This window comes from Betta splendens, chromosome 22, assembly GCF_900634795.4.
Source record: "Betta splendens chromosome 22, fBetSpl5.4, whole genome shotgun sequence".
Lineage (NCBI taxonomy): Eukaryota > Metazoa > Chordata > Actinopteri > Anabantiformes > Osphronemidae > Betta > Betta splendens.
The window spans coordinates 5985461-6010555 of record NC_040900.2 but is presented as its reverse complement, the minus strand read 5'-3'; the positions used below and the strand labels follow the sequence as shown (position 1 = coordinate 6010555).

At 48.9% G+C, this 25095-nt stretch overlaps 4 protein-coding genes and 1 long non-coding RNA gene across 8 annotated transcripts; 1 reads left to right on the top strand and 4 right to left on the bottom strand.

Annotated features, from left to right (window-relative positions):
* Window positions 1-5047: 5047 nt before the first annotated feature.
* si:ch211-266g18.9 (transforming growth factor-beta receptor-associated protein 1) lies at window positions 5048-9400 on the bottom strand. Its single transcript, XM_029140062.3, has 11 exons — window positions 8373-9400; window positions 8077-8271; window positions 7757-7911; window positions 7562-7644; window positions 7083-7430; window positions 6936-6993; window positions 6718-6861; window positions 6474-6608; window positions 6250-6388; window positions 5760-6181; window positions 5048-5675 (listed from the first exon to the last, which is right to left on the bottom strand). Exons 1-11 carry the CDS (start codon window positions 9040-9042, stop codon window positions 5532-5534), a joined length of 2493 nt encoding a protein of 830 aa, XP_028995895.1. The 5' UTR covers window positions 9043-9400; the 3' UTR covers window positions 5048-5531.
* A 299-nt stretch (window positions 9401-9699) lies between these two features.
* On the bottom strand, window positions 9700-12003 carry fhl5 (four and a half LIM domains 5). The gene is made up of 6 exons (XM_029138115.3): window positions 11845-12003; window positions 11524-11704; window positions 11183-11357; window positions 10429-10598; window positions 10109-10295; window positions 9700-10000 (listed from the first exon to the last, which is right to left on the bottom strand). The coding sequence occupies exons 2-6, from the start codon at window positions 11683-11685 to the stop codon at window positions 9849-9851; spliced, it is 846 nt and encodes a 281-aa protein (XP_028993948.1). The 5' UTR covers window positions 11686-11704; window positions 11845-12003; the 3' UTR covers window positions 9700-9848.
* Window positions 12004-15646: 3643 nt separating this feature from the next.
* Window positions 15647-20833, bottom strand: fut9a (fucosyltransferase 9a). 2 transcript variants are annotated; one of them, XM_041069071.2, is made up of 3 exons: window positions 20223-20833; window positions 18376-18489; window positions 15647-18041 (listed from the first exon to the last, which is right to left on the bottom strand). In XM_041069071.2, the coding sequence occupies exons 1-3, from the start codon at window positions 20261-20263 to the stop codon at window positions 17066-17068; spliced, it is 1131 nt and encodes a 376-aa protein (XP_040925005.1). In that variant the 5' UTR covers window positions 20264-20833; the 3' UTR covers window positions 15647-17065. The 2 variants fall into 2 exon arrangements, with proteins under 2 accessions (XP_040925005.1, XP_028993947.1); XM_029138114.3 differs by having other exon boundaries at window positions 15647-18156; window positions 20223-20248.
* A 600-nt stretch (window positions 20834-21433) lies between these two features.
* On the bottom strand, window positions 21434-24208 carry manea (mannosidase, endo-alpha). Of its 2 annotated transcripts, none has more exons than XM_029138113.2 (5): window positions 23798-24208; window positions 22894-23502; window positions 22687-22796; window positions 22531-22607; window positions 21434-22422 (listed from the first exon to the last, which is right to left on the bottom strand). In XM_029138113.2, the coding sequence occupies exons 2-5, from the start codon at window positions 23390-23392 to the stop codon at window positions 21789-21791; spliced, it is 1320 nt and encodes a 439-aa protein (XP_028993946.1). In that variant the 5' UTR covers window positions 23393-23502; window positions 23798-24208; the 3' UTR covers window positions 21434-21788. The 2 variants fall into 2 exon arrangements, with proteins under 2 accessions (XP_028993946.1, XP_055361374.1); XM_055505399.1 differs by lacking the exon at window positions 23798-24208 and adding an exon at window positions 23561-23789 and having other exon boundaries at window positions 22894-23485.
* An 88-nt stretch (window positions 24209-24296) lies between these two features.
* LOC129603556 (uncharacterized) lies at window positions 24297-25039 on the top strand. Of its 2 annotated transcripts, none has more exons than XR_008693528.1 (3): window positions 24297-24436; window positions 24596-24716; window positions 24796-25039. It is a non-coding gene; the product is annotated as an uncharacterized LOC129603556 (long non-coding RNA). The 2 variants fall into 2 exon arrangements; XR_008693529.1 differs by having other exon boundaries at window positions 24397-24512.
* Window positions 25040-25095: the final 56 nt, after the last annotated feature.

Here is a 25095-nt window from a genome sequence, read left to right as displayed (position 1 = left end):
AACATGTTCATTTGACCCAAAGTCAGGGTTTTGGTCTGGGAGGGAGTCAAACTGTTTGAAGTCAGGTATTACGCAGCTCGTCTAATGACAGAGGCCCGGTCGCGCCCATTGCTCTGTTGTTAAGTCGGTGTAAATTGCATCCATTTGCTTCCCCCCCCGAGCAGATCTCAAATAAGGGACGTGAAACCCAAATGAGATTAGTTCGGTGTTTAGACTCCTGTTTCAAAGCCCTTCGGTTCAACTTCATGCTCCAGTGTGAAGCCCCGCTTTCAAATGCAGAGTTTGATGCATCCATACCCCAGAGACGAGCGGTTTGCTTCATTGAAATTAAGCTAATTATGCTCCACGCCTGTACACATTCAGCTCCTGTAAGCTATACTTTCACCCACCATTATCTCTCCAAGGTTCTGTGACTGTGAAACACCCTCTCCAAATTAAAGGTCGGAAACGTGCCAAAACCTGACATTATAAGCCGCGGAGCTTTTTTGGGAGTAAAAAGCAGTCCGGTCTCTCCAATCTGTCAGTATGTCCCAGTTTGACACCAACTGCCAACTGGGAGCTCAATGTAATCTTCATCTTGCGGAAATCTGCCGCCGCCAGTCTGCGCGGAGACCAGGGGGGAGCTGAGGTGAGCTCCTCCAGACGATTTAATTTAGAGTCGGTGATGAAACGCTGCGGCGAAGTGAACGTCAGGAATCACCTGAGGATGAGAACAAAGCCCGGCGTGTGCGCACAGACGTGTCGAGCGTGTTTACCAAAGAGGCAGCTGGCGGGTTTTCTTCAGGCCTTTTCAGACCGCAGCCATCAGAGATAATTGATCACTTTATTTCTCATGCACCTGAAGCTTTTAAGGCACGGTTCTATGACAGATTACAGATAAATCCGTGTAGAACTGTTTATTTATTTGTTGCATAAAGAGAAGGACTCGGGGGATTTAAGAATATTTAAAGCACAGGATTGAAAAACAACGTGTACTTCCCCGGGTTTCGTGGACCTTAACAACGCGTTTACTCTGGTTCACTCGTACATATAATAGTGGCCGTTACCATGGCTTTGTTGCTTCGTCAAACAGCATGTTAAGCATACGCAGTGTTATGTTATAGAGCTCCTACTCGGTTTCAGTGTTTAGACAATGGAAAAGCTGGTGAGTTTTATTTAGGATGCTGTGATTCACTGTGCTGCCGCCACAGCGGTGACTGCTGCTGTTTGATTTAGCGCCGTATGGACCCACAGGGTTGAGCATCGGCCGAGAGCTGACTCAGCGAATCGGTCCATCTCACCGTCTCCCATCAGACGTGACATTAAACTCTGCAGGATGGAGCATTAAGACATGTAATGTAAAGCACTAAAAGTGCCATACGTGACATTATCACAATGAGATCAATGTAAGTACATTTGTGCTAGCTGTGAATTGTTCTTTGCATATTTTTACGCAAAGTGCTGCTCGGCAAATCCTGAAAAAACCTCAAGTATGGGTATGTGTTGGTGCACGAAGCCACAAAGTGCAGAGATGTCACGCAGCTTCGCATCAGCTGAGCAGCTTTCTCACTTAAAGTCCATGCACGACTTACTGAAAGCCTTGAAATATCCCTCGGCCGGTGCTCCCAGAGATGTTCGATCCGTAGAAATAGAATTGTAATTCTATGCTAAAACTCGATATACCCCTAATTTGTCTGAGCTGTGATTGGAGCTTTGATTGCTATGTGTACAGAGCTTGAGATGTGAATGGAGGCGTTTGAGGTCAGAAGGGCATTTCTTGCCCCACTGGGGCCTTTGTCCTGTGGGTTACAGTAAGGTCACTCCTAGATCGCTGGGGGAGCTTGTTTTAGGCTCCAGCGGTTGATATCAGGGGGCGCTGGGCCATTTTTAACTCCCTCGCCTATATGTCGTGGTGAAGGGTGTGTGCATCTGCGGGCCGGATTGGCGCTAAATGTCTAATTATGCGTTATTCTATGTTCTCAACTTTCCCAGGGTACAGTAACAGTAACTTAGTACTCTGTAATCAGTGATGTCAAAGCCACAGGAGGCACAGTCTCACAGCTAAAGCCGAGAAGCTAGATGAGGATCCTGCAGAGCAAACACACATTCCGCTTGTTAGAGCTCCACTTGTGTTCCTTTCACATGGAACCGACCACGGAGCAGTAAATCCATCGCTACAGCTGGAATTTAAATGTGACAGATGTTCATCATCTCATTTGTTGAGCTGTCTGACTCTGACTCCCAGGTGACATGATTGATTTGCTTGCTGGCAGTTCCTAGACATGAAATGTACCTGCTGTGTGCTGCCACAGGGCAGTTCTGACTGTTCGGCAGGTCTGTGTGGTTCTGTTCAGGTGGACGGCCGCAACTGGACCCAGAGGTCAAACACTGGAGCTGAAAAGTGCAACATAAACACACAAGACGTGCACTTTCCAAAAAGGGTCTGAGTCTTTATATAGTAGAAATTGGGCCATTAGCTGCTTGCGATGCAGATCATGAAGCTAATGCTACTTAATTTGCTTAGGAATACATCTATTTATGGTTCATACATCTTGGAAGAAGTTTCTGTGTTTTCAGTCACACGTACAGGGAGCAATGAGGCTTTAACAACATCTACCTACAGGAAATGTCCATTTAAGTCTATTCAAAATATATATTTTCCTGTGCAGAGAAAAGCAAAAATTCAAGACAATTGTAATTGATGTTTTTGGCATAATAACATAATAGCAATACAGTTTTTGAAATAACAGAGTGTAATGCGACAGACACACGGAGGATTACGACCCATGTCTGAGCGACTTTCCAGTCTCGGCTGACTATAATAAACACACAGCTGCTAAAAACAAAATATATATATATATATATATATTCATATACATTTAAGTCTTGAGCACTAAAAGTGGCAAAGGCTGAACAATATGAGCCCTGTGCATGGCTGTATAATGTATATGAGGCTGACTCCGTGCACCAGGGCAGGGTGGGTGTCTGTGGTTGCTGTCCCTGCCCTCTGTGTCTCCAGCGGGGCACCCCACACACTTGTGCCGGCGGCATTCGGCCAAACCCCAAGGTAGGACGCAATGAAAATGAAAGCGTTGCCTTTGGAGTTAAAAACAGAAACCTTTTGATCATCCTCTCTGGCCATTTATTTCCATATTCTATCGACAGAATTAGTTTTGCTGGGGAAAAGGGGGAATTAAAGTCCAATCATGTAGGTTTTCTGCTACCTTACCATTATTGCTACCAAAAAGCTCGCAAATTGAGATTCTCCTTGTCTCTCTGCAGCCACAGAGGGATTAAAAGATGCGTCATAAGGGACGCGATACAGCAATTTGTGGTTTGACTATAAATGTGTCGCATGATGCATAGAAGCGGTGTGTGTTCATTTTTCCCATGTAACTTGCTGTACTGTGCGAGGAACGTGCTGTAGTTTTCTAAGTTCATGTTAAACAAGGGTCTAAATACGAATCTGTTGAAACGGTCTAATAAATTGCTCCCATAGAAAACTAAACTGTTGAAACACGTAAACAAGTGACTCTTACAGTTCAAACATCAGACTTCATTTTGGAAAAGTACAGAGCAACATGTCCCTGTTTTCCATAACAGCGCTGATTCCGTGGCAGCGTGGATATTTATAATGGGAGACCAACATTTGGGCACAATACGTTCCTCCGTAACTGCTGAGTTTTGCGTCCAGTCCAGTTCCCTCGTGTGTAAAACGGCCGTCTGGCCCGGACCCTAATGACGCTGGGCCCAGACCTGCTCGTGCATCAACTCCCAGAGTTCAAAGCGGTGACTTTCACGTCAACAGCAGCTGCAGGTTTATTACACACAATTAGCAAAACGACCACTAACTGCATCAAATTAAAGAAATATGATTAAATACATCAACGTCTCCTCTGGAGGCAGAAGAAGGTCTGTACTTGTTTCTGTATATTTTTACCTTTGTTTACTTGGTTACAACATGAAAGATGTAAAAAACATTTCTGAGACCCAGAAAAACCCCTAAGTGTTGAAAACAACATTGCGCCTGCCTTCGAGTGACCCTGAGAGGGAGGGAATGGACATTATCCGAGCCTTGGGTCCACCCAGTGGTCACTGGTCATCGGACACAGCCCTGAACTCAGCCAGTCACAGAGCAGCATCCCTCACAGAGACTATAAAAGCAGCCAAAGGACACTTTATGACAACTCTCTGACCAAGAGTCTTTCACAATGACAGATTCAAATCAAATCCATTGGTTATCAAAATTACAAGGAGCCATTATGGAGAAATGGACATAGGCAATTTTCCTACAACCACATCAAGACATAAGATAGAAATACGGTTTCTTATCATGTCATTCACTTTCTTTATGAGTCAGAGGTTAAATTTATACATGGGAGAAGTCAAATCCTAAATCAAATGCTTTTTTACGGGCTTTAATCCCTCCTGTGCCTCTGAGAAGCTATCATAACACCCACACTGTGAAACTGTAAATACATATGTCCCTCAGTTGCCCCAGACTGAGTAAAAACAATGAGAAACTTGCACAAAACCTCATTAGGATGAAAAATGATAAAACAAACCCAAGATATTTTGGCTCAGACATCACAGATGATCCCCACCGACACGTCCATAATTCACTATTTATCTACACTGCAATTAGTCACTCACCCCAGGCAACAAACCTACATCCATCCAGCCCCTCTAGGCGTCTCCTCGTGCGCTGTCCCACAATGCATCAGGATAAAGAAATACCCACAGTTATGGTTCGCCTTAAGGATTAAATGCAGACAGAAATACATTCAGTTTAAAGCTATCTGACTTGATGATATGTGTTTATGTTTATTTACAGAATGGGCCCGTCAGAGCTAATAGTGCATATATCTGTGTCTGCGTTCATGTTTCACACCCAGAACAGACATTTTATTTGGTCTCTGGCAAAATAACTCACCCAGAACTCTGCACTTCCTCAACCTGTTTATGCGCCACTTTCAAACCTGTAATTGTAGTCTCCTTTTTTATTTATACAAATGTAAATTAATGCACCAGCTGAATAAAATAAAAAAAAAGACTCACGCGCAGTATGTTGACTTTCTATTTCCGGCTTTATGAAGACAAATATACGCAGCCGGTGGAAATGGATGCGTATATACAGCAGTGGAGGTTGGTCATCCTGTGGTCATCAGGGCGACCGCAGGTGGATTCCATGATAAACACCACTGTCCGATCAGAGAATAAATGCCCCTGAGTGTCCCCCACAATTCACTTTATAGCTGTTTCTGTGTCTCTAGGAAATGATTCAGACACGCTGCCCTGAAAAAGTGCTGCACTTGCTCTTTTGCACTCTCAAACCAGTTATTTACACGATGTATTTTCTTTTTTCTAATTAGGGAATGTGTCTAGTCCAAGGCCTATGAATTCAATGCTTGTAGAGAGATTGTCTGGATGATGCAGTCTAATCTAGAGAAATTGTTGGGTAGGAAGCAGACACTTAGAAATGATTGTGATTCTCCAGAATGCAGACACACAGTTTTTCATGAGCAGACGCTGCTTTGTGCCTGCCAGTGTGTTTATGGTGCCAAAAAGCCAGCGCAGCCAGTGTGCATCAGTTCACCGCGGGGGTTACGAGCAAACTGTGGCTCAGCAAAGCATCCCTGGCAAACCGAGCACTTCTGCTCCGCATCCAGCGCGAGCTTTGTCCTCGACGCCTGCATCTGTGAACGAGCAGAAACACCGAAAACAGGATTAGACGCAGTGAAAACGGCAGTAAAAAACGGAAGGCTTGTCATTAAACTCACCCGAATGACCTTGTGCCGCAGGAGCTCCGCTCGACACAGGGCCGCTCGCAGCTTCGCCGTCCGCCTCTGGTGTAAGCTTTCCCTGAGGGATCCGACCAGGAAGCGGGACACCAGCTGAACGGACCAGGCCTCGGGCAGGAGCTGGACGGCCGTCTCGGCCCGGAAGACGCGGGGGTTGCGGTTGAGCAGGTCCGCGGCGGCGCCGGCGAGCTGCTCGGACCCCAGGTAGATTTGAAGCAGGCTGAGCAGCAGCGCTCGCCTGCGCTGGGAGCCCCGGCCGCGCGCCGCCCTGCTGCAGAAGGCCTCGGCCGCCCGGACGTCCCTCTCCTGGTGAACCAGCACCTGCAACGCCCGCGCGTGGTCCCCGGCTCTGCTGAGGACGATGGCCTCCTCCACGTGGAGGGCGGTCGACTTGACCCTCTCTGCGGCGACAACATTCAAAAGTCATTTCGTCGGCGACCACGTGCCGACGAACAGTGCCGCCACACACCGTGTACTGCGGAGACGTCATAGAATCTGGACTCCCAGAGCAGCTGCTGCAGCTTCCCTCTGGTCGCCCTCAAATCTGCCTCCTCATGCAGAGCCTGGCTCACATATGCCAGAGCCAGACGACTGTGATGCCTTTCCTCCTGTGGACAGATTGAACCCATCACTCTTCAGCGCATTTAATGAAGGAATCGGGCTCTTAGGTGGGTTTGCTGCTGCTGTACACACCTCGTTGTTTAAATCATGGATTAAGAATTCAAGGTAGAGTATCAGCGCCCGTGGGTACTTCTCTAAGAGAGCCAGGACGTCCAGCACCTCCAGCTGAGCATCTAGTGGACGCAGGGTGAAAATCCGCACACCCATCTGCAGTACAATGAATGATGAACTCATAACACAGTGCATTAACAGTGTGGCGTAGGTGAATTGTGCCCTCTGCAGTCGAGACAATAGTGTGAAAATAAAAACTAGTCACCTCCTGGTTTCTTCGCACAGTCCACTCTGCAAATTCCCACACAGCTTCTCTGTCTTGTAGCCGACTGAGCGTCCACACTATGTGGCCATACACGTCCGAGCAAGACGGGTCTTTGTAGAAGCCGTCTGCTATTTTTACCCAAGTCTGAGAGAAGAACAGGAGTTCAAATATGCAGCATCATCACATTTAGTTGGATGAGGCCTCTGTGAGAGTCATACCTCTATCGCATTAGTGTGCTTCCCATGGCTTTGATAGAGGGAGCCCAATGCAAAATATCTGGAATTAAAACGAGATTAATCAAGACAGACCATTCACATCATAACTATACTGAATGAAACGTTTGACAGCAAATTATCCATCTCCACCTGTTGTGTTGCTCCAGAACCGGAACGCAGTGGTCCAGCAAGCATTTGTTTGGCATTTCCGCGAGCTGCTGCAGATTTTCCGCGTCCCCCAGTTCTGTGTACAGCCTCAAGAGGGCAGAGTCCACCTCCTTTCCGCACCGCAAGCCTCGCTCGGTGCTGCTGACTGCTCTGAGAAACTCCCCCAGGAAGGCGAGGTAACGATGAAGCGCGCTGCTGTCGTCCTGCCAGAGCACCTGGAGGGCCCTGCCCTTGTTTACTCCATCATACTGGGGCTGGAAGTCACCGCAGAGGAGCGACCGCATGCCGGGGAACAGGTGGATGATTTCTCTGGGGTCCAGTTCGCCTTTGCTGTTGTGAGTGAGCATTGGTGGTACTGTGTCGGGTAACTCGGGACTACGTTTACACACTAGTGTCGTGAGCTGTGATTCATTTAGCATGTTTCGAGTTTGGAGTGTGATGTTACAGGGTTTTGGTCTCACATGAATAGATCCCTGGCCTCGGAAAAGCCCTCCTGGTAAAAATGAGCGAACCCAGCCAGGCAAGTGATGGCCTTCTGCCGCTCCTGCAAGAACAAATACTAGGCTGAATTAAACAGTCGAGAAATAAATCCATCTGTGGCCTCTTTAGAATCTGAGCGCTCGCATCACGCTCCGCGTTTAATAACCGCGTTTCACCTTGTACGAGTCAATGGGACGGCGGCTGTGAACTCCGTCCAGCAACAATAAGGCCTCTTCAAAGCTCTCGAGCTCCACGAGAGCCTGGATCTGCTCCTCGAGTGGCACCAGGCGCAGGCTGGAAATGTCTCTGTCCGTGAACACTAAAACACCATCTGAGGAGAGATTTGGTGTCGGGCTTTCAGAGACACGCGGCGTGCAGCAACAGCGGGTCCAGAAATGATTGACTGAATCGGCGCAGACGCAGCTATTTCCTTCCAGCAACACAGTGTGCCAGTCTCTCTATGGAGGTTTAGGCCCTAAACTGCAGCCTGGCTCACCTGGAACGGGCAGCAGACCTCTGGCTCCACTGAGGCCCAGGGTCAGTTTGTGCTGCTGATCTAACAGGCTGTAGACACACAGCGCTTGGGGCTGCAGGGCTACGATGTAAGGGAAACACACTCCGGCTGCCAGCACCTCCTGCGGCCACTGCAGGGGGGGGCGCTGGCATATTCCTGTCTCCATCACAAAAACGCCTAAGGGAGGAGGGTGGAGAAGTGACATGTCACCAGTGCAAATAGCCCCAGGCTTGGTGGAACTGTGACGGGTGGGAGCTGGCATTTATGGCAGGACTCACCCAAGGATTCAGGCCCGTTTAGGAGAAACTCCCCTCGTCCCACTGACGCAACGAAGACACGCTCTCTGCTGTGACTGTGAGGAAAGAGCTCCCCCGTGCAGCCGCTCTGAATGTCACACAGCAGATACCTGTTGCAGGTGCCCACACACAGACTGGCGCCGTCCAAAGCGAAGGCCACCGGGTCCTGAGGCAGCGGGATTTCCTTCACGGCCTCCCACTTGTCCACTCCCACCACGTGGAGCCAGATGGCCTTCCTGCGGCTGGACGCGGTCAGCATCTGTACCGCGAGCGGCGTGTCGCGCACCTCGAACAAAGACACGTGCTGGATCCTCGGCAGAGCGGGAACCGGCTCTAAGGAAAACATGTTGAGGGCGGAGACGCCTCGATCCCACAGGACCAGCAGGTGGTTGAAAAGCGGTACTGTCCTCAGGTGGACCACTGGGCCGCTCGAGCCTAGTTTTCTCATTCTACCTTCTCTGGCTGGGCTCTGGACAGGACCCAGCTCTCCATGTGCGCTGGGCAGGATCAGGTGCTGGACTGTCGCGTCTTTAGTCCCCAGGTAGACATTTGGGCCGTGGCACTCAAGGCACTGGATGCAGGATTTGTCCTTTTCCTTTGGGGCCGCTCGCTTTACAAAGACGCGCGTCTGCGTGAAAGCTTTGAAAGCCATTGAAGAATGTAACAATGCTGTGCAGGTCAGGAGTCACTGACGTAATAGCTCCCCAGCAAGTAAATAGGAAGCTGCTTAATGTTTAAGCTTTCTGGAGTCCAGTTAGAAGCGATAGTCTGTTTATAGCAAAGCTACCGTCTTAAAATCAAGACCCTACCTCTCTGCAGATCCCCCTTTCTCTCCGACTCCTCCACAAGTGAGTGAAAGGAGTTTAACCTCCCCATGTGACTACATCCTGACAGGAAACCCGACTCAGCACTTTGCTTTGCTCATCCTGGCGTGTGAGGACAATTTTACGATTACACAAGACATTCGTCTTTTACGAGCTTCAAAACAGTAGATATGAGTAAGACGATGGGCCACTGTTGTGTCCAGGAGCACGCCGGTTTCTGCATGAGCCAAAGTGGTGGTTTTGGTGGATAATGACCTACACAGTATACAGTCACTCACAATGTGAAAGAGATGAGGCAGCAGAAATCAGTGACTGTGTAAAAGGTGCTCATGAATGTCGGTTATTCCAAGAGTTGAAGCTGCTCTTGGATTAAAGGGGAACAACTATATCAGGATGTGGAACAACAGACAGGAACGCAAAGTGACATCTGTGAATTCTCAAATCACCAAAGGACACACACACTTAGTGTACAAGGAGAAACAAAGCACAGTCTCTTGTTTATTGTGTTTGTGAAATCGACCTTTTCGTGCGTGGGTAGTGTGAGAGAACATTTATAACACCAAAGTCTAGCATTTAGCGTTTAGCATGTAGCACGTGGCATTAGCCAAACCCATGTGCTTTACAGTGGAGGGGGTCACTTCTCCCGGCCGCAGTCGGTGCACAAGACGTTGTCCCGCTGGGTGAGGAAGCCGCGTCCCACCAGCGACACGGAGCACTGCGTGCAGGTGAAGCACTCGCTGTGCCACTGGCGCTCCTCGTAGGAGACGTACTTCGCCCCCGCCAGACCTGCGCACATCAAACACAGCGTTTACCCGGCAGCCGCCGCACGTGCGCCAACGACGCTGTCGGAGTGAATGAATGAAAGCGCGGACTGGGCCGCGGCCGTTGACTCACTGGCGATGGGCCTGCTGCAGCCCACGCACTTCTTGGCGTAGAGGTCGCCGAAGCAGTCGAGGCAGTAGGGGTAGTTCTCCCTGGAGGTGAAGCGCTGACCCGACAGCTGCTTTCTGCAGCCGATGCACAGGAAGCACTCGCGGTGCCACGGCTTGTCCTGGTAGGTCACTCCACCTGTCGTGATGGCCTGGAGGCGTCACACCGCGCACACAGGTGTCACTCAGCTCGCGCGCAGCCACATTAAGATACCAGAGTGGGGTGTGAGGGGGGGTCACTGCAGCGATTAATGCAAAATGCACAGCTCTCGGCTGGACGCTCACCTTCTTACAAGCGCAGCACTGGTAGGCGAACTGCTTCTCGAAGCACGGCACGCAGTAGTACCCGGAGTCTTTGGGGATGAAGGACTTGGTTCCTATTGGCTGCTGGCAGCGGTGGCACAGGAAGCAGGTCTCATGCCAGCTGTTCCCCTTGTATTCCATTTTGCGGGAACCTGGCGCAGGGGACGAGGGAAGCTTAGTCAGCATATGGTACCTCTATGACGGGAACACAGCGTAGCCCGAAATAGAGCCAGCTTCTCAGCAGGGGCAGGACGACTCAGACTTAATGATCTTGGAAAGAGTTTCGGGTGTGGAGGAATTTGGATTTCTGTCTAGCAATTAATTTAAATTTATGTTTTTGTGTAGGCGCACATGCATTTTGTACATTGAAGTTGAAGGGAAGGTCACTGTTGACCTTGTAGAGAGTAACTGACTCACAAGAGCTTGTTCTGGAGTTTGTATATTTGGAACTGAAATTGTGAAGTTCTTTGAGGCTCTTTCATGCCAAAAAGGCGGAAAAACCCTTGAAGGGCTCTAAAAATCTGCTGCTCCATCTGCTGTTTACTGTACATGCAAAGCAGTAGCGTCAGTCTGCGGAACTGACAGGGAAGAGAACACTAGTCATATCAATAAATGATGACACCACTAGACCAGGGGAAATAAAAAGTCTAGCTGTGATTGTCTGTAGCAAATCCCAAAAATGTTCGTTCAAGGTCAAGGCTGTGCCGATCCCACTGAAAGCCACGCTTTGCCTCACCTGGCATGATGGTCTTCTTGCAGGTGGTGCACTTGGAGGAGTAATCGTTGGCGTAGCATTCTGTGCAGAGCAGCAACTCATCCTTGGCAGCGAAAGCCTTTTCCACCAGAGAGCGGCTGCACTTGGCACACTTGAAACACTGCTCGTGCCAGTGACGGTCCTTGTAGGACAGGTCCTGTAGATATATTATTAGGATATTTTGATAGGTAATGTATTTATTATATATATATATTCCTCAATAACTATACCCCTATAAGGTGTTATATTAATGTAATGAATGTGATTAAAGTTCATCAACCAGTTTCTCTTTCCCTTTAATGAGTTATAACAACATTCCTTACCTTGCAGTTGCAGCCAATTGCTAAAGAGCAGCCCTCACAGCAGTTAGCAAACAGGTTCTCATAGCACTTAGTGCAGTACTGCGTGTCCTCTTTCATTATGTACTTCTTCCCCAGCAGGGAGTCTTTGCAGTAATGGCAGTCAAAGCGCTCGCTGGTGGACATTGTCGTTTGTCTTTCGGAGCTGCAGGACAAAGAGAGCAGGGGAACGGAAATCGGACACTAGAGAGGAATGGAAAAATGTGCCGCTATCGTCCGGGCAACTGCTCCCTGATTCTTGTTTAGAAGAATCCGGAATAGAAAACGTGATAAAGACGCTTCTACCTCTGCTGATTTGGGGCGAGGATGAGGCTGGTGCTGCAGACGCAGAGCGGTCCAGGCGCAGGGATGAGGCAGGGATGAAAATGGGTGAGGCAGGATTAGGGGTATCCTATCCACCAGGGGGGATCTTCTATAAATACTGACCCTCCTATTAGCAGTAATCTCTGGAGAGGATGGACATACAGTACTCGCTGCATCAGTCTGTACCTTTTAAGGGAGCTGCACAGATCACTAAGCTGTTGAGCTCATTTCAGAACAACAATGCAGGAAAACTAAGAGAAATGCTGTGGAAGATGGATGGTGGCATTTCTGGGGCGGCTACTATTCAACTGTGGTTCCGGCCTAAACATTTGATCAGCGCCCATAAATACACCCCAGGGAAAAATAAATTAGATTGTAAAGATGAAAACCCTTTGGTTGGTTTAACTCTGCCTTTCTAGTGTGGACACCGGTGCCACGGCAGAGGCGGTCGGCCATTTGGACCGCGAGACGTGTCCGACCACACTTGTGGCCTTTGTCGCTGCCTGCTACACACAAGCAGTTGCAGATGGCTTACGGGAGGTGGGCGCCAGCAGCTTTGTGCCTGCCAGGTATTGAATGATATTGCCAGGGCCTCTCTGTGGTTGAAAGTGCCTTGGCAGCGCTTCGGAAGGGGGGGGGGCTGCAGGCTTGTTGACGTTCGCTCTGTCCGTGGCAAAATGAACGAGGAGGAGTGGATTAATTGTGACCATCTTGTTGATAGCGATACTCTTGTGACTTCATTAAAAAAAAAAAAAAAAACATTCTTGGTGCGAAGCCACGGAACAAAAGCTCCCCAGAGCTGGTGCCATGTCCTGGTCAGAACAATAAAACGTCTAATTCGAGCACCGGGCGCGTCGGAGTGTGTTTAGCTCGAACAGCCGCGCGAAGCGAACACAAACAGGACAAACGCTGAAACGGAACAAATGCTCCTTTTCAGGCGGTTAAAAGTCCACTTTGACTGACAGTCAACTAATTACACGTAAATCTTGGACGCATGTGCTCGTATCAGTTTACCTAAAGTGTTCAGGGGGCAGATACCTTCATAAAAATAGCCTGGGAAGACCACCAGCCCTGCCCACAGGCCTAATCCCTCAGACACACGGGAGCACGCAGGAAGGTCAGCGACGGGGATGCAGCGCACGCTGGATGAACTCCTCTTCTTCCCCAATGACACCGCGTGATAAATGAACGGCTTCCCGGTCCGCGGATCATGTTGGAACATGGTCCTGCAATGTATGTAGGTGGTACCAACAAACTCTGGGCTATTTCTGATGTACACGACGAGCGTTATGTAAGGGTTTAAACACTAAATATCCACATTATGTCAGAATTCCAGGTGCATGGTCTGAATTCATGCGTTTTCCTTAATTCTAAGTAGGAGGATGCGGCAGATTACACTGCCTTATCTCTTGCGCTGGATTAAATGGCTGTGCATTGTACCCACGCTCCCTGCTGATGTACAGATTCGCCTGCTGGTAATCACAGGCCCCTAAATAAACCCAGAACCAACTGCGATACAAATATAGTCATTACCTCTCGAAAGCTTCTAATCTGCGCTGCATTGCTGCTCGGTACAGTACGTCTGTCATCGTGTGACGACCAGCCGGGGTTGGAGGTGACCTATATTCACCAGCAAACAAGACTCTTTGAGTGTAGTAAGTCGCCGAGCAGCAGACAGACATTTCAGTGCATCGTCCTCTCATCGCAGAACGTAGTGAGTTTCATCACAGCTGCTCTGATCTGTATCTGACGGATGACAGGTGCTGCTCTCGATCGCGTGGATTATTAACGTGTGCACCAGACAGCGCCAAGACTATGGTGCAAAAAGCTTGCTGATCTTGCATATTCCTTTTCGCCCGCTTAATCCTCTGAAGTCAACCAGTGAGCAGCTGCCAACAGATTTCGAATGCAGCTTGTCTAGTCCCAATAAATAGGCCTTTATTTGACCTGGACTCGGGTGTCCTGTTATCTTAATGTATTCAGACTTTACAATAAGGTGTTAGTGGCTGCTTTTTTCTCCCCTTAATCAAGGGATCTCAGAAACCAAGACAGGCATTTACTTTGTTGGTTCCTTTGAGGTTGTGACTTGTTGTAGACGGAGACATATCAACACATCACAGTTGCATCTCTGCAAAGCACAAAAGCTTCGCCGCCCCAGAGTTGACAGCTGGTTGGCATGGCGATGACAGCGAAAGTGGGATCCATTAGGCTGAGATGGGGAGTGATTTTAGCAGTTAATGAGAGCACTCACACAAACCCGCTCCTTTGTGCAGGCTTCTGCAACATGCAGAGCTCTTTTCAGCACAGCATCCCCGACTGAACAGGATATCCACACAGGGGGTTGTCTGGGGGGGTGAGCGGGATAGAGTCTTACAAAACCTTACACCCCTTCAGGGAGGGTCCCCGTCCTCCCTGGTTCTCACCACAGTAACTCATGGCATGGCTGGGTGCACGACCCGTCGTCCACCCGGACATACGACCTCCAGCACTAAAGAGGAGAGAAAGTTGTCTACTCCCAGGAATGCGTCGCTTGTTAAAATGCTTTCATCCGAGATCCTTCGCATTTCCTCACTTGCCAAGAATTTTGATCAGTTATTCGCAGCCTGCAATACGGAGGCAGCGTTTAAGAGCAGAGCCCGAACCGCCGACGTTACCTGCGATGGCCCGAGAGTCTTAAAATAAGGTGTCCTGCTTTCATCCAGATTTTAAGGACGCTGTCCAAGAATAACAGCTTCGTCCTCAGCGCCTTGGGCTTAAACACATCCTGTCACACCGGGGCTGCAGCACAAACAACAAGCTTAAGTTCAGAGGAAACAGGCGGATTCAAAAAGCCCAGCGTGGTCTTTGCTTTTAAACCACTGGATTTAATTGGAATTTAAATGACAGAGAATCGTAAAATCGTCATAAAATGTTTGCTGTGAACACTATTTCGTCACAATTTCACATCACTATCTATAAACCCACTGCCGAGAACAATGACCTCCTCCTTGGCAACGGCTTAAGCTTGGAAAACCAGAGGGACCCTTACCCATGTACACCACCCAGCGACCTGAACTTAATTAATCCCCAACTGACACGGATGGATCGTTTGCGCCCTGTGAACCCAGCCACACACGGCAGAGGCAGGTGACAAGAATGTGTCATCTCCACAGACGTCTGCGAATACCAGAGTGCTACTGAGGATACGGCGTAACTAACAACAGCCAGGGGATCGAGGCGTAACCACCAAAACACTGCCCTCGCCCTCATCCATCACTTATCAAGGCTCTCCAATCGCTATTTATACCCCTGCCTGCATGACACCGTGCTGTAAATCAACATGGGCGACAACTGTGGAAATTCAATTTGAAATGGATGAAGCGATGCTGAACGTCAGCGTGCAAAGTGTGTCCGGACACGCAGGGTGCCCGACCCTGAGACCTCGACCCTTCACGCAACCTGGACAGAAGGCGCATGCGTGAAATACTCACTATGAAAAAGACGCTCTGCATCAAACTCTCGCAACAGGAAACCAGTGCCTCCCTGTGTGAAACCGCCCCCCTCTGTCTCTGAGGCAGCTCATCTTTTTCAAGGATCCCTTGTCCCCTTTCCTCTCGATTCAGGGCGACCAACATTACTTATTAAACTGCAGTAAAATCACCTTCCCCGCTCGACTGCTTGCTATTGAGAGATTTGAACATATAAAATATGTACAATGACTTGTGTCTGTTCCCCATAAACGCAAACACTGTTGCTCACACTGTTGCACATGCACTTCTTAATGAGCTGGTTGGATGCATGACACTTCAGTATAAGACAGTTTTTATATACAGGTTTCACAATGACAATTGGAACGATTTTACATGAGAAGAACTAAAATCATCCTCATTACACGAAGGTCCCTTTAAAGAACAGAAATGATGACAAGTGTCCGTGAAACCACTGGCGCATCTTGCATAAAATGTTGACATGGTTTTGCACAGTATCTTCTGTAAAACATAACCATCGTGTCAGTAGCTGCTGAGTGCTATTTAGATGCATTGTTGAGTGACAGTAATAAACCGCAAAGTCATATCTACAGGTCGTGAGCGGCCATGTGGCTGCGTACACTTGCAGGAGTGTAAATTAAAAAAAACATCCAGGAAATATCTTTTTCAAGCAACATCTGACTCCCCAGACGGCGATGAAACAGATTTCACTTGAACCATCCCAGTAGCATGTGCATGAAGTATAAAAATAAATAAAGGCGTAAATATGTAAAGTCACATTGTGGGATGAGATTCACACATAGAAAACAGCTTAAATGGTTCGAGTACGACTCAACTTTGTGCTTTTTCCCGTCCGTGAGAAATGTCAAGACTTTTGCAGGTTCAAACCAAAACGCAACACAAAGTCCTTTGGGGGGAGTCTGATATTGCACCATCCACACTGGGTCCGACTGCACTGGGACAGACGGACCGCTCAGGAGCCTCTTCCTTGCAACTGGGGTCGCGTCTGCCGCCAGACGCCGCCAGGGCGACGGTCACATGACGGCCGGCGACCATCTGTCGCCGTGCGAGTGCAAACTTACAAAACATGGAAAAGATGACAGCTACATTATCCCAAAAATACACAATACAGTATGTACATGACACAGTTGAACTACTTTCACATTTGAGTTCAGTAAACACTGCATAGGTGACTGCATCACTAGCACAGATGAGATTGTTTTTTCTTTATCGTATAATGACTCACTTGAATAAATATTACATAAATATTTTCACTTGTGATCGTCTCCTTCTGCGGCTGACGCCATTTCGACGTGTACTCTGTCGTGCAAGGGGGTGTTTAAACGGAAAGGAAACATCGACCACTGCATTGGGAATGTCGCTTGTTACACAGCAACGTTCCCGCAACTCCGCGTTCAAGCCACGACTAGTGGGAGGGGGGAAACATTTAAAAAAATAGCAGCAAATGTCTGACATGTTAAGCGCAACGCGGAGCAAAAACACATCAAACATTGTTGTCGTTAAGAAAAATAAATAAAAATTTGAACTGAATAATGCAAACGGCAACATAAGGCTAAGCAAAGTCGGCTTGTTATTAAAAAAAACAAGATGGACGTCTCTCTCCGGGCCACTGAACCCATGGGAAAACAGCTCTGGAAAGAACAGTAATAAACCTTTAAAACTCTTAAAACACGGCCTTCGACAACACAACAAGCACTGCATAGCGCTCCAAACCACTACCCGCCCCAGTACCACTTGTCAAGATTATTGAACGCCTTGTACTCCTTGTGCCTGCGCAGGTAATCACAAGCCAGGCATGTGTGCTCTGCCCAGAAATAGGCCTTCTTCACCTTAAAGTGCCGTCGCCACTCAAAGTACCTGAGGTACATCTCCTCGTTCCTGTCCAGGAGCAGCAGGTAGTCAGCCAGTTCCTTGGGCGACGTGAAGTCGTCCACGTGGATGAAGGACTCTCCCTGGATGAAGTTCTCGTAGTTCTGCCGGGGCGGCCCGAGGACCACCGGCACCGTCCCCACGGAGAGCGGGTTGTAGAGCTTCTCAGTGATGTAGTCCTTGTGGATGGAGTTCTCGAAAGCCAGGTAGAACTTGCAGCTGGCGATGGTGGGGAAGTAGTCCTGGTCCGATATGTACTCCCCGAACGCTTGTCCGTACGCGTGAACCTCGATGTGTTTGTACAGCTCATTGTAGTACTTGACCCGCACGTGGTCCTGGTTCCAGTTGCTCACGATCCAGCAGATCAGCTTGTTTTTGCTGGGCGGAACAAAGTCCTCCTCGCCCTCCGCCGCTACGATGGACCCATAAGGCACTTCAATGTCAGCATCCTGACGGTAATTGAGAGTCAGATTGAAGAGGTTCTCGATCCCGGGCAGCTGGGACGAGTGCGACGGCGACTCCAAGTTCATCCATATCCACTTCTGGAAGGACGGCCGCTGCGGCGGCGGCAGGTTGGACAGGTCGGTGCAGATGTCTCGGTGATGGATAATGACCCCATCGGACTTGTTGTACAGGTTCCTGTCCGCTGTGATGAAGCAGCCCTCGATATTGAAGAGGGAGCTGCAGACGCCCAGGTCGTACGTTTGTCCGAAAGGCCAGAGCCAGATGAGCACGGTGGTCACGTTTTTGTCGCTCTTGGTGGAGAAGAGGTGCTTGACCCGGTCGGTGGACGCTGTGGACTCCACGGGGCCCGATAACCAGCTGGTGGATGGTTTAAAATACATCAAAATCAGAGTCACAAAGCATCCCAGGATGAACGTGCCGAGAAGCAGGGGTCGTAGGATTCTGTGAAAAGGTGCAGATGGCATACTCTGTCCTGGAGAGGGATCACAGCGAGGCATTAGACTCATGATCTAATCAGGAAAAGCTCTGCACTAACGCTGAATGCATTTTGTAATGTGTCATCATTTGTGCCTCTAATTGTCAACGCAGCATCCCTCTTCATGCTATTGTTTCACACATTGCCATACTGTATGGAAGATGCTATTTGGATCAATGCGCAATAAAAACGTGCCGGACACATTCTGATACCGACCTGGTGGATTTGACTGGCTGCTGAAATCCAAGCAAGAGTGGTGGGTGAGCGGATCGGAGGGCGCACTTCCTACATCGGGTCGATGGCGGGATCAATCTTTGCTGTGATTCAGTGCTGATGGAGGGAAAAAAAAAAGCTGAAGGTCACCGCTGAGAGAGGCCTCTTTGCTCTTAGGGAAAACTGATGATTTAATGAGGCGCGTTTGATCTTGGAAGCGCGGCCTCCTTTTATTCGAGCGGGGAGAGGCCGTGGCAGGATCGGACGGAGGGGGAAGTGACCCGCTACCTCCACGCAGATAGCGGGGAACATGTAATCCACCGCGCGGACACAAGTTTAACTTTAATCTGTGAAACGCAACGAGGAACAAAGCTGCCAGTTAACGAGCGGGAGCTTCCAGCCGTTCCTCGTTTTCGGCATCGCGGTGCTGCCATCTTAAGGCTGGGGAGAGCAGAGAGGCTGGGGGGGGGGGGACCTACCACACCTGCATGGTGATAAAGAGGCCACGAGCAGACTGTAGCAGTCAGAGCCTGTTACTGCACCTGTGCACACTAATTCAATCTGATACCCACAGCTCTAACATTCATTCTGCTTTTATTAGCGTATAAATTCTCTGGTGGTAAAGGTGATAAATCTGCTCTAAGTTTATTATGGAGATCGCGGTTGGTGGCGGTGATGAACTGGACTGCTTCATATTAACAGATGGGTGTAATGTTTGGCATTGACATTTTTAAAATGGCCAAACCATTAGAGCCATGTCCAGTGGGATAACTGGGTGTGAAAATCATGACCTCAATCATCCGTCGTGTTGTATTGAATTAAACCAGAGGCGGATGTATCAATACATTTTCAAATATACTGCACAAATCCTCTTAGGCTGCTGAAAACCCGCTTTGTGCCAGCAGCAGTCATAAGCTCTTTGACGATGCGGCCCATGCGCATCTTCGTGTTTGTGTCAAGAAACACGGCGGAGATTCAGACGCACCGAATGAGATCAATTAAACATGCAGTGTGCGGTTAAGTTATGGCGTCTCCATGGTGACGGCGATGGTGCCGAAGTCGGCGTCGAACGAGCGCGACCGGGGCGAGACGAGTGTGCGGCGCCGACGCTCATTCACAGTTTAAATAATCGAGCAGGGGTTTAGTCAAATGCATTGTGATGTATTTGGGACGAGGGGACGAGGAGCGCGCGCGCGAGGGAGCGGACTGCAGCGGGGGCCACGTTTGAAGTAGAGGCAGTAAAAAAAAAAAAAAACGCAATCACAGATTTTGATAACATCAGCGACAGATGCACCAAATCCCCGATGCGGTTTTAGTAACAGGTAGACGACGGGGCAGGGAGGAAGCGCCGGCCCCACGGAACCAGTTTCCTCCTTAAGGTTCCCACTTTGATTTATAGGTATTCTGCCATGAAGGTCACGCCACTCCACGCTCCATCCCAGGTGAGAGTTTCTTTCCAGCCGCCGAGCACCGAAGGTCATTATTAAAGCCCAAACGCCACCGGTGCCGCCGTTCACAATGATGTTGACTGGGACGTTTCGTCCGCTGGATGAAAACGGCCGTTTGCGCACCAACGACGCGCACAATACAAATAATATCGTGGTGGCGTGATGCTGAAAAACGTAGTGTGTGCAAACCCAAGCACGGCGGAGTGGAACACGAATCGCACTTCATGGGGGGAAAATAAGCAAATACATCATAATATACACAGAAACACGCGGTTCAGTCAATTTATGGGATTTTGTGAGCGCGTCTGTGCTTCAACCGTTTGTAATTAGCTGTCGGGGCTGGAAATGAAAATCGGCGCCTGTTTCTCAGCGATGGGGCGAACGGCCATGCATCGCACTCACCATCTCGTCAGGCGTGAGTCAAAGCAGATCCGTCTTCTCATTTCCTCCAGAGGTCCGCAGCCTTTTCAGAGACACCGTCGCAACACGCGGCACGGAGACGCGGCTGCGTCTGCGACGAGGAAAAAACCGCGCCAGTCCGCCGCGTCTGCAGAGACAGATCCGGATGAGGCCACATCCATGGTCCTGATCCCGGAAAATGAGGATACCTTCTACTGGCACTGTGCGCCGAATCCCCTCTCCGCTGCTGCACACCGACGCAAATAATGATGGCTGCAGAAAAAAATAAAAAAAAAGGGAAGAAATTGGCGACTACCGCGTGAGGCTGCGAACTGAATTCGCGCGCGCGCGCGTGTGTGTGTGTGTGTGTCAGGGCGCCATGTATGCACAGGGATGCGAGGCGATGTGGAATAATTCCCCGCTGGCTGCCCATGCGCTACCTTGCTCTGTTTACCGTCAATGCAGCTGCGGGCTGTGGCGGAGCTCCAGCGTGTGGGATGCGGCGCGTCCCGCGTTAGCGCGCGCTACACTTTCATCGTCGGCTTAAGGTCGTGATGCGAATGAGCAGGTGAATCACTTCTGCCGCGAGGTTTCACCCTCGCTGGGCTTGTGCCGTCGGGGGAGGACGGGGGGGGGGGGGGGGGGGGGGGGGGGGGGGGGGGGTGATGTGGCACATGGCTGCCTTTGGTGATGCAGAGGCTTAACGATGAGCAGTTACAGATGATGAAGAGAAATGAGCAGCAGTCAAATGAGGTCCCACACTGCATTCAATTATGTAGTTTATAATTGAAACGAGGAGCTAGAAAGTAACAAATAAACACCAAAAAATCTATTCATTTAAGCTTTTTAAAGGATCCGGTCAGTTTAGATTCCCTTAAGTTCAATAATTCAAATTCAAGCTGCAATTTATTCTCCCTCTTCACACAAAACTGACAAAACGTGGCCTTTCTTCATTTAACCGCGTGCAAAACAGCGAGCTCCAAAAATACAACACAAAAGGATAAAAATAATCTCGAGTTGCCCTCCGCTGCCGCTTCCACGAGCGAGCCTCCGTCCCGTTCCCATCGGCGGGACTCGTCTCGTCATTTCAGGTCGACACGCTTCTGCAAACATCACGACGCACGTTGTGCTGTTTTTCCCCTCGCACCGTTTGTTGCAGAGGAGAGCGAGGCGACAGCTTTACGCCGACAGATTGTGTTGTTTACTCGCGCCTCTCCGCTCCTCTCCACTTTTATTCATTTCCACGCAGGTTTAATATAGACACAGATTACAGAAAGTGCACAGTTTCAGCCGGCTGCTCTGGAGTCTGATTAAACATGCTTGTTATGTGGAGAAGCACCAGATGTGCCGGGCCGTGTGAACAAGGTGTAATAAGACGTCAGCTCAATTAAGCAAAACTCATTCAAGTGGGGGAAAAAAGCTATTCAAATCATTAGAGCCAAAGTAAAGATAATGAAGCAACTCATTTGGCTTCTCTAGTGTAATTATTCATTAGCTGCAGTTGTGTTTCATTTTGCATGTTATTGTCATCTACTGGATGAACAATTCTTACAGTATGACCCCTTCGGGTCACTTCTGCCATTTACGTCGCTCGTCACCAAAGGCCGCAGCCCATTTTTGCGTTATCTCCAGGTAGATTGTGGGTTTATTGGGCAGGTAGTCCAGATATGCAGCCTGGCTCGTTTTGGGAATGGCCATTTCGATCTGAGTGCCCTCGTGCCATTCATTAAAGGACGTTATGGAGATGAAATCGGGCCTGGCTTCCAACGCAGCACTTAGTGACGTTTCATAGTATTTGCCGTTGATGCGGTTGCGAGTGTTTTGGAAGTTCCAGGGCCGGACGCTTGTGTCAATATACCCGGGGCCGGCGCTTGGAATGAATAAGAGGTTGTTATCGTCGCAAAACGTTTTTATGGCGTTCCAGTTCCGCTGAGTGGATCCATAGGAGAACCCATTAGTGGCAAAGTACGTGTAGACGCCGTCGAAGCCTGCTGTGAGGATGTCCCTCTTATGCTTCTCCTCCACCAGCAGGGCGATGAAGATGGCGTCGTACGGGGTGTCCCTGACGCTGCTGCTCTCTGTGTGTCGGAGCAGCTTGGCCCACTGCTCCGAGTTCATCAGATACGAGTCGTACACGTAGAAGAGCGGAAGGAGCTTGCCGTTGTTCGTCTGGTACCTGAAGAACGCAGGGTGGTCTCCGTATCTGAGGACGCGAGTTGGAATAAATCAGATCGGACAGATGTAACACTACGAACTGAACAGTTTCCTGCAAAAGGGTGTAAGATCATGATCATGAAACAAAACTACTCACTTATCAATTATGTACTTGACATTCGAGAGCATGTTGACTTCGTCTCTGTCTTTGTATGGCTCGATGTGAAAAGCAACCTGCAAACAAAGGTGAGGAGCAGACGCTGTTTGGGAGCATCACGCATAATGGCCACTCAGGTCACCACTACCCACGGACCTTTACGTGGTATTTCTGTGCCACTTCCAGCAGCAACGGCACAATATCATCTGTTGGTTCACCGTTCTCATCCTTCAGATTCGGGGGATACCAGGAAACGGCGACGACTCCTGAAACACAAATACACACACCAACTCAACAACGTGGTTCAGGCCAAACGCGGGTTTGTGGGGACATCAGATAATGTAGTGTGTAGTGTCATCTCACCGATAGCCGCCGTGCGTAACTGCTGCATATGAGCTTCAATGATGGAGGGATCCTTGGAACTATAAGCCCCTAAAGAGGGATAAAAGTTGGCTCCAATGTCGTCGGGCGGCTTGTGTCTTCCTTGTGGATACCCCTGCGCCACCTTCATGTCCCAGTGCGGCAGCTGCGGGTGGTCCCAATGGATGTATTTTCCATCAAACTTGGGGTTTCCGTACCACGTGTAGTAGAACGCGTGGACGTAGTAGTTTGGAGGAGGAAGCCTCTTCAGCACAGCCTCCAGCTGTGCGTCCTTCTCTGACTTCGGTAGGTTTTGTTGTGACATTTTGGCTTGTTCAGGTTTGTTGTCGTCGGTGTTGCGCTTCGGGATCACCTCGTCGCCTCCGTCTACGCTCATCACAGCGTCTTCTGGTGCGAGCGCCTTCAAGACCACGGTGACGACCAGTGCGAGCAACAGCACAGCAATTAATATGATGCAGTATTTACGCCTAAGCCTGGCCATCGTCAGTCAGTGCTCCGCGTTTTCCATGGTTCATCCTAAGCGAAGTGAGGGACCGCCTTTGGGTACGATGCCGTTCAAACGGCCCGTCAGCTCCTTTTCAATAGACAAGACTGTAAAAGTGTGGATCGAATAAAAAACAAAAAAAAACGTGAAAATTATTGAACTTACAAATGCCATTAAACAGTGAAAACACGTGACATTATGAGGAGCCCAGCACCACAGCTTTGCCCACAGGCCGCCGGTGAAAACCCAGAGAGCTTTGACACTATGATGAATGACCGCACAAATGCGGAAGCGACCGCAAAATAGAGCAATGAATAAATAACAGTGTGTATTAAAGCCAGTTATTGCCTACTGCACTTTACCCGTACCCAAAAACACGAATTATAAGCTCCTCAACTGTACCTGCATTGATGAACTTTAGACTCGTCAACAATAGCTAAGCAAATAAGAATGACAACTTAGCGGACTTTATCGATCGAGGCGCACACACTGCGCTCTCTTCCGCATTGAAGCGGCGCTTACTGACGGACGCGGCGCAAAGCCCATCTCACGGTGATCTTTATAAATTATTAGCGCGGCATGCTGCCGCAGAGGACGGGACGGAACGGTCCCGGAAAACGCCGCAGATCTGTAAATGATGTCACTGCTAGCGCGCAGCGGCTTTGACCCATCCACGTTGTTTGGAAACCAGACGTTACGCGCGGCGTCGCCCTTAGTCGCAATACGCAAACGGGAACTTAACGTCATTCAGAGCCACGGTTGTCGCCCCCACTCGGTCAGGAGGGAAACTACAAGTAAACGCAGTACGTTTACGTTTGATACTTCAAGCATTACGCCAATATGCTTATTGTATTTTTTAAATGCAAAATGTTTAAACGTTGTGAAATTGTTGCTATTTTTGCTCAAAAACTAATCTTTAATAGTGAGTACCAGTGTATTAGTTCCATTATATGTATGAAGTATTATGATTCAAAAGTTATTTTTCAAAACTTCAACATTTGCATGAGGAAAACTCCCAGGAGCAACATATCATTGGTTTAGGTAAGTCTGTATCATTAGAATTTTAAATGTGGTTGGTGCTGGAGGGCAACGTTTTTTAATGTTTTCTCTTGACAAGGTATGTTAATGTTTAAACAAACACTGTGTTCCGTGTTTTAATATTCTTGTTCATTGAAATGCTTCCACCCCAACAATACTTAGACTCAAACTGACCATGAAAGCGCCGCAGCCTCAGAAGCCCTGTTGGTGTAGAATGAAGAAAACGAGGCCTGTCAGCAGAGAGGAAGCAATGTCTGAAACAGTGGATGTGGAAGAGAGACAGGTTAGGCAGTAATTACAGTACAGTCTCTTAAACCTAAAGGGTTTCCACTATTTTTTAATAGTTGCTTCATTTTCCACAGCAAAAGTCCAGATTCAGCTTTGACACTGTCCTACAATGCACCCTCATCCTTGTGAAAGTGGCTCTGTGGATCATCTCGATATGGATCTTGTCGTACCTCCACATGGGGGCCTCGTGCTTCCTCCTTTCACTGGCCGTCTGGATGTATTCAGTGCCAATGGAGCATGTTTTGAAGTGGTCTAAGAGGCGCTTGCTTAGGAAAAGGCATGTGAACATATAAAAATAAAATGCATCTTCTATTCTGAGCATTTTGTCTTTTTCAAAAACTGTTTGACAGGTTCCATTTGATTTATTGACTCAA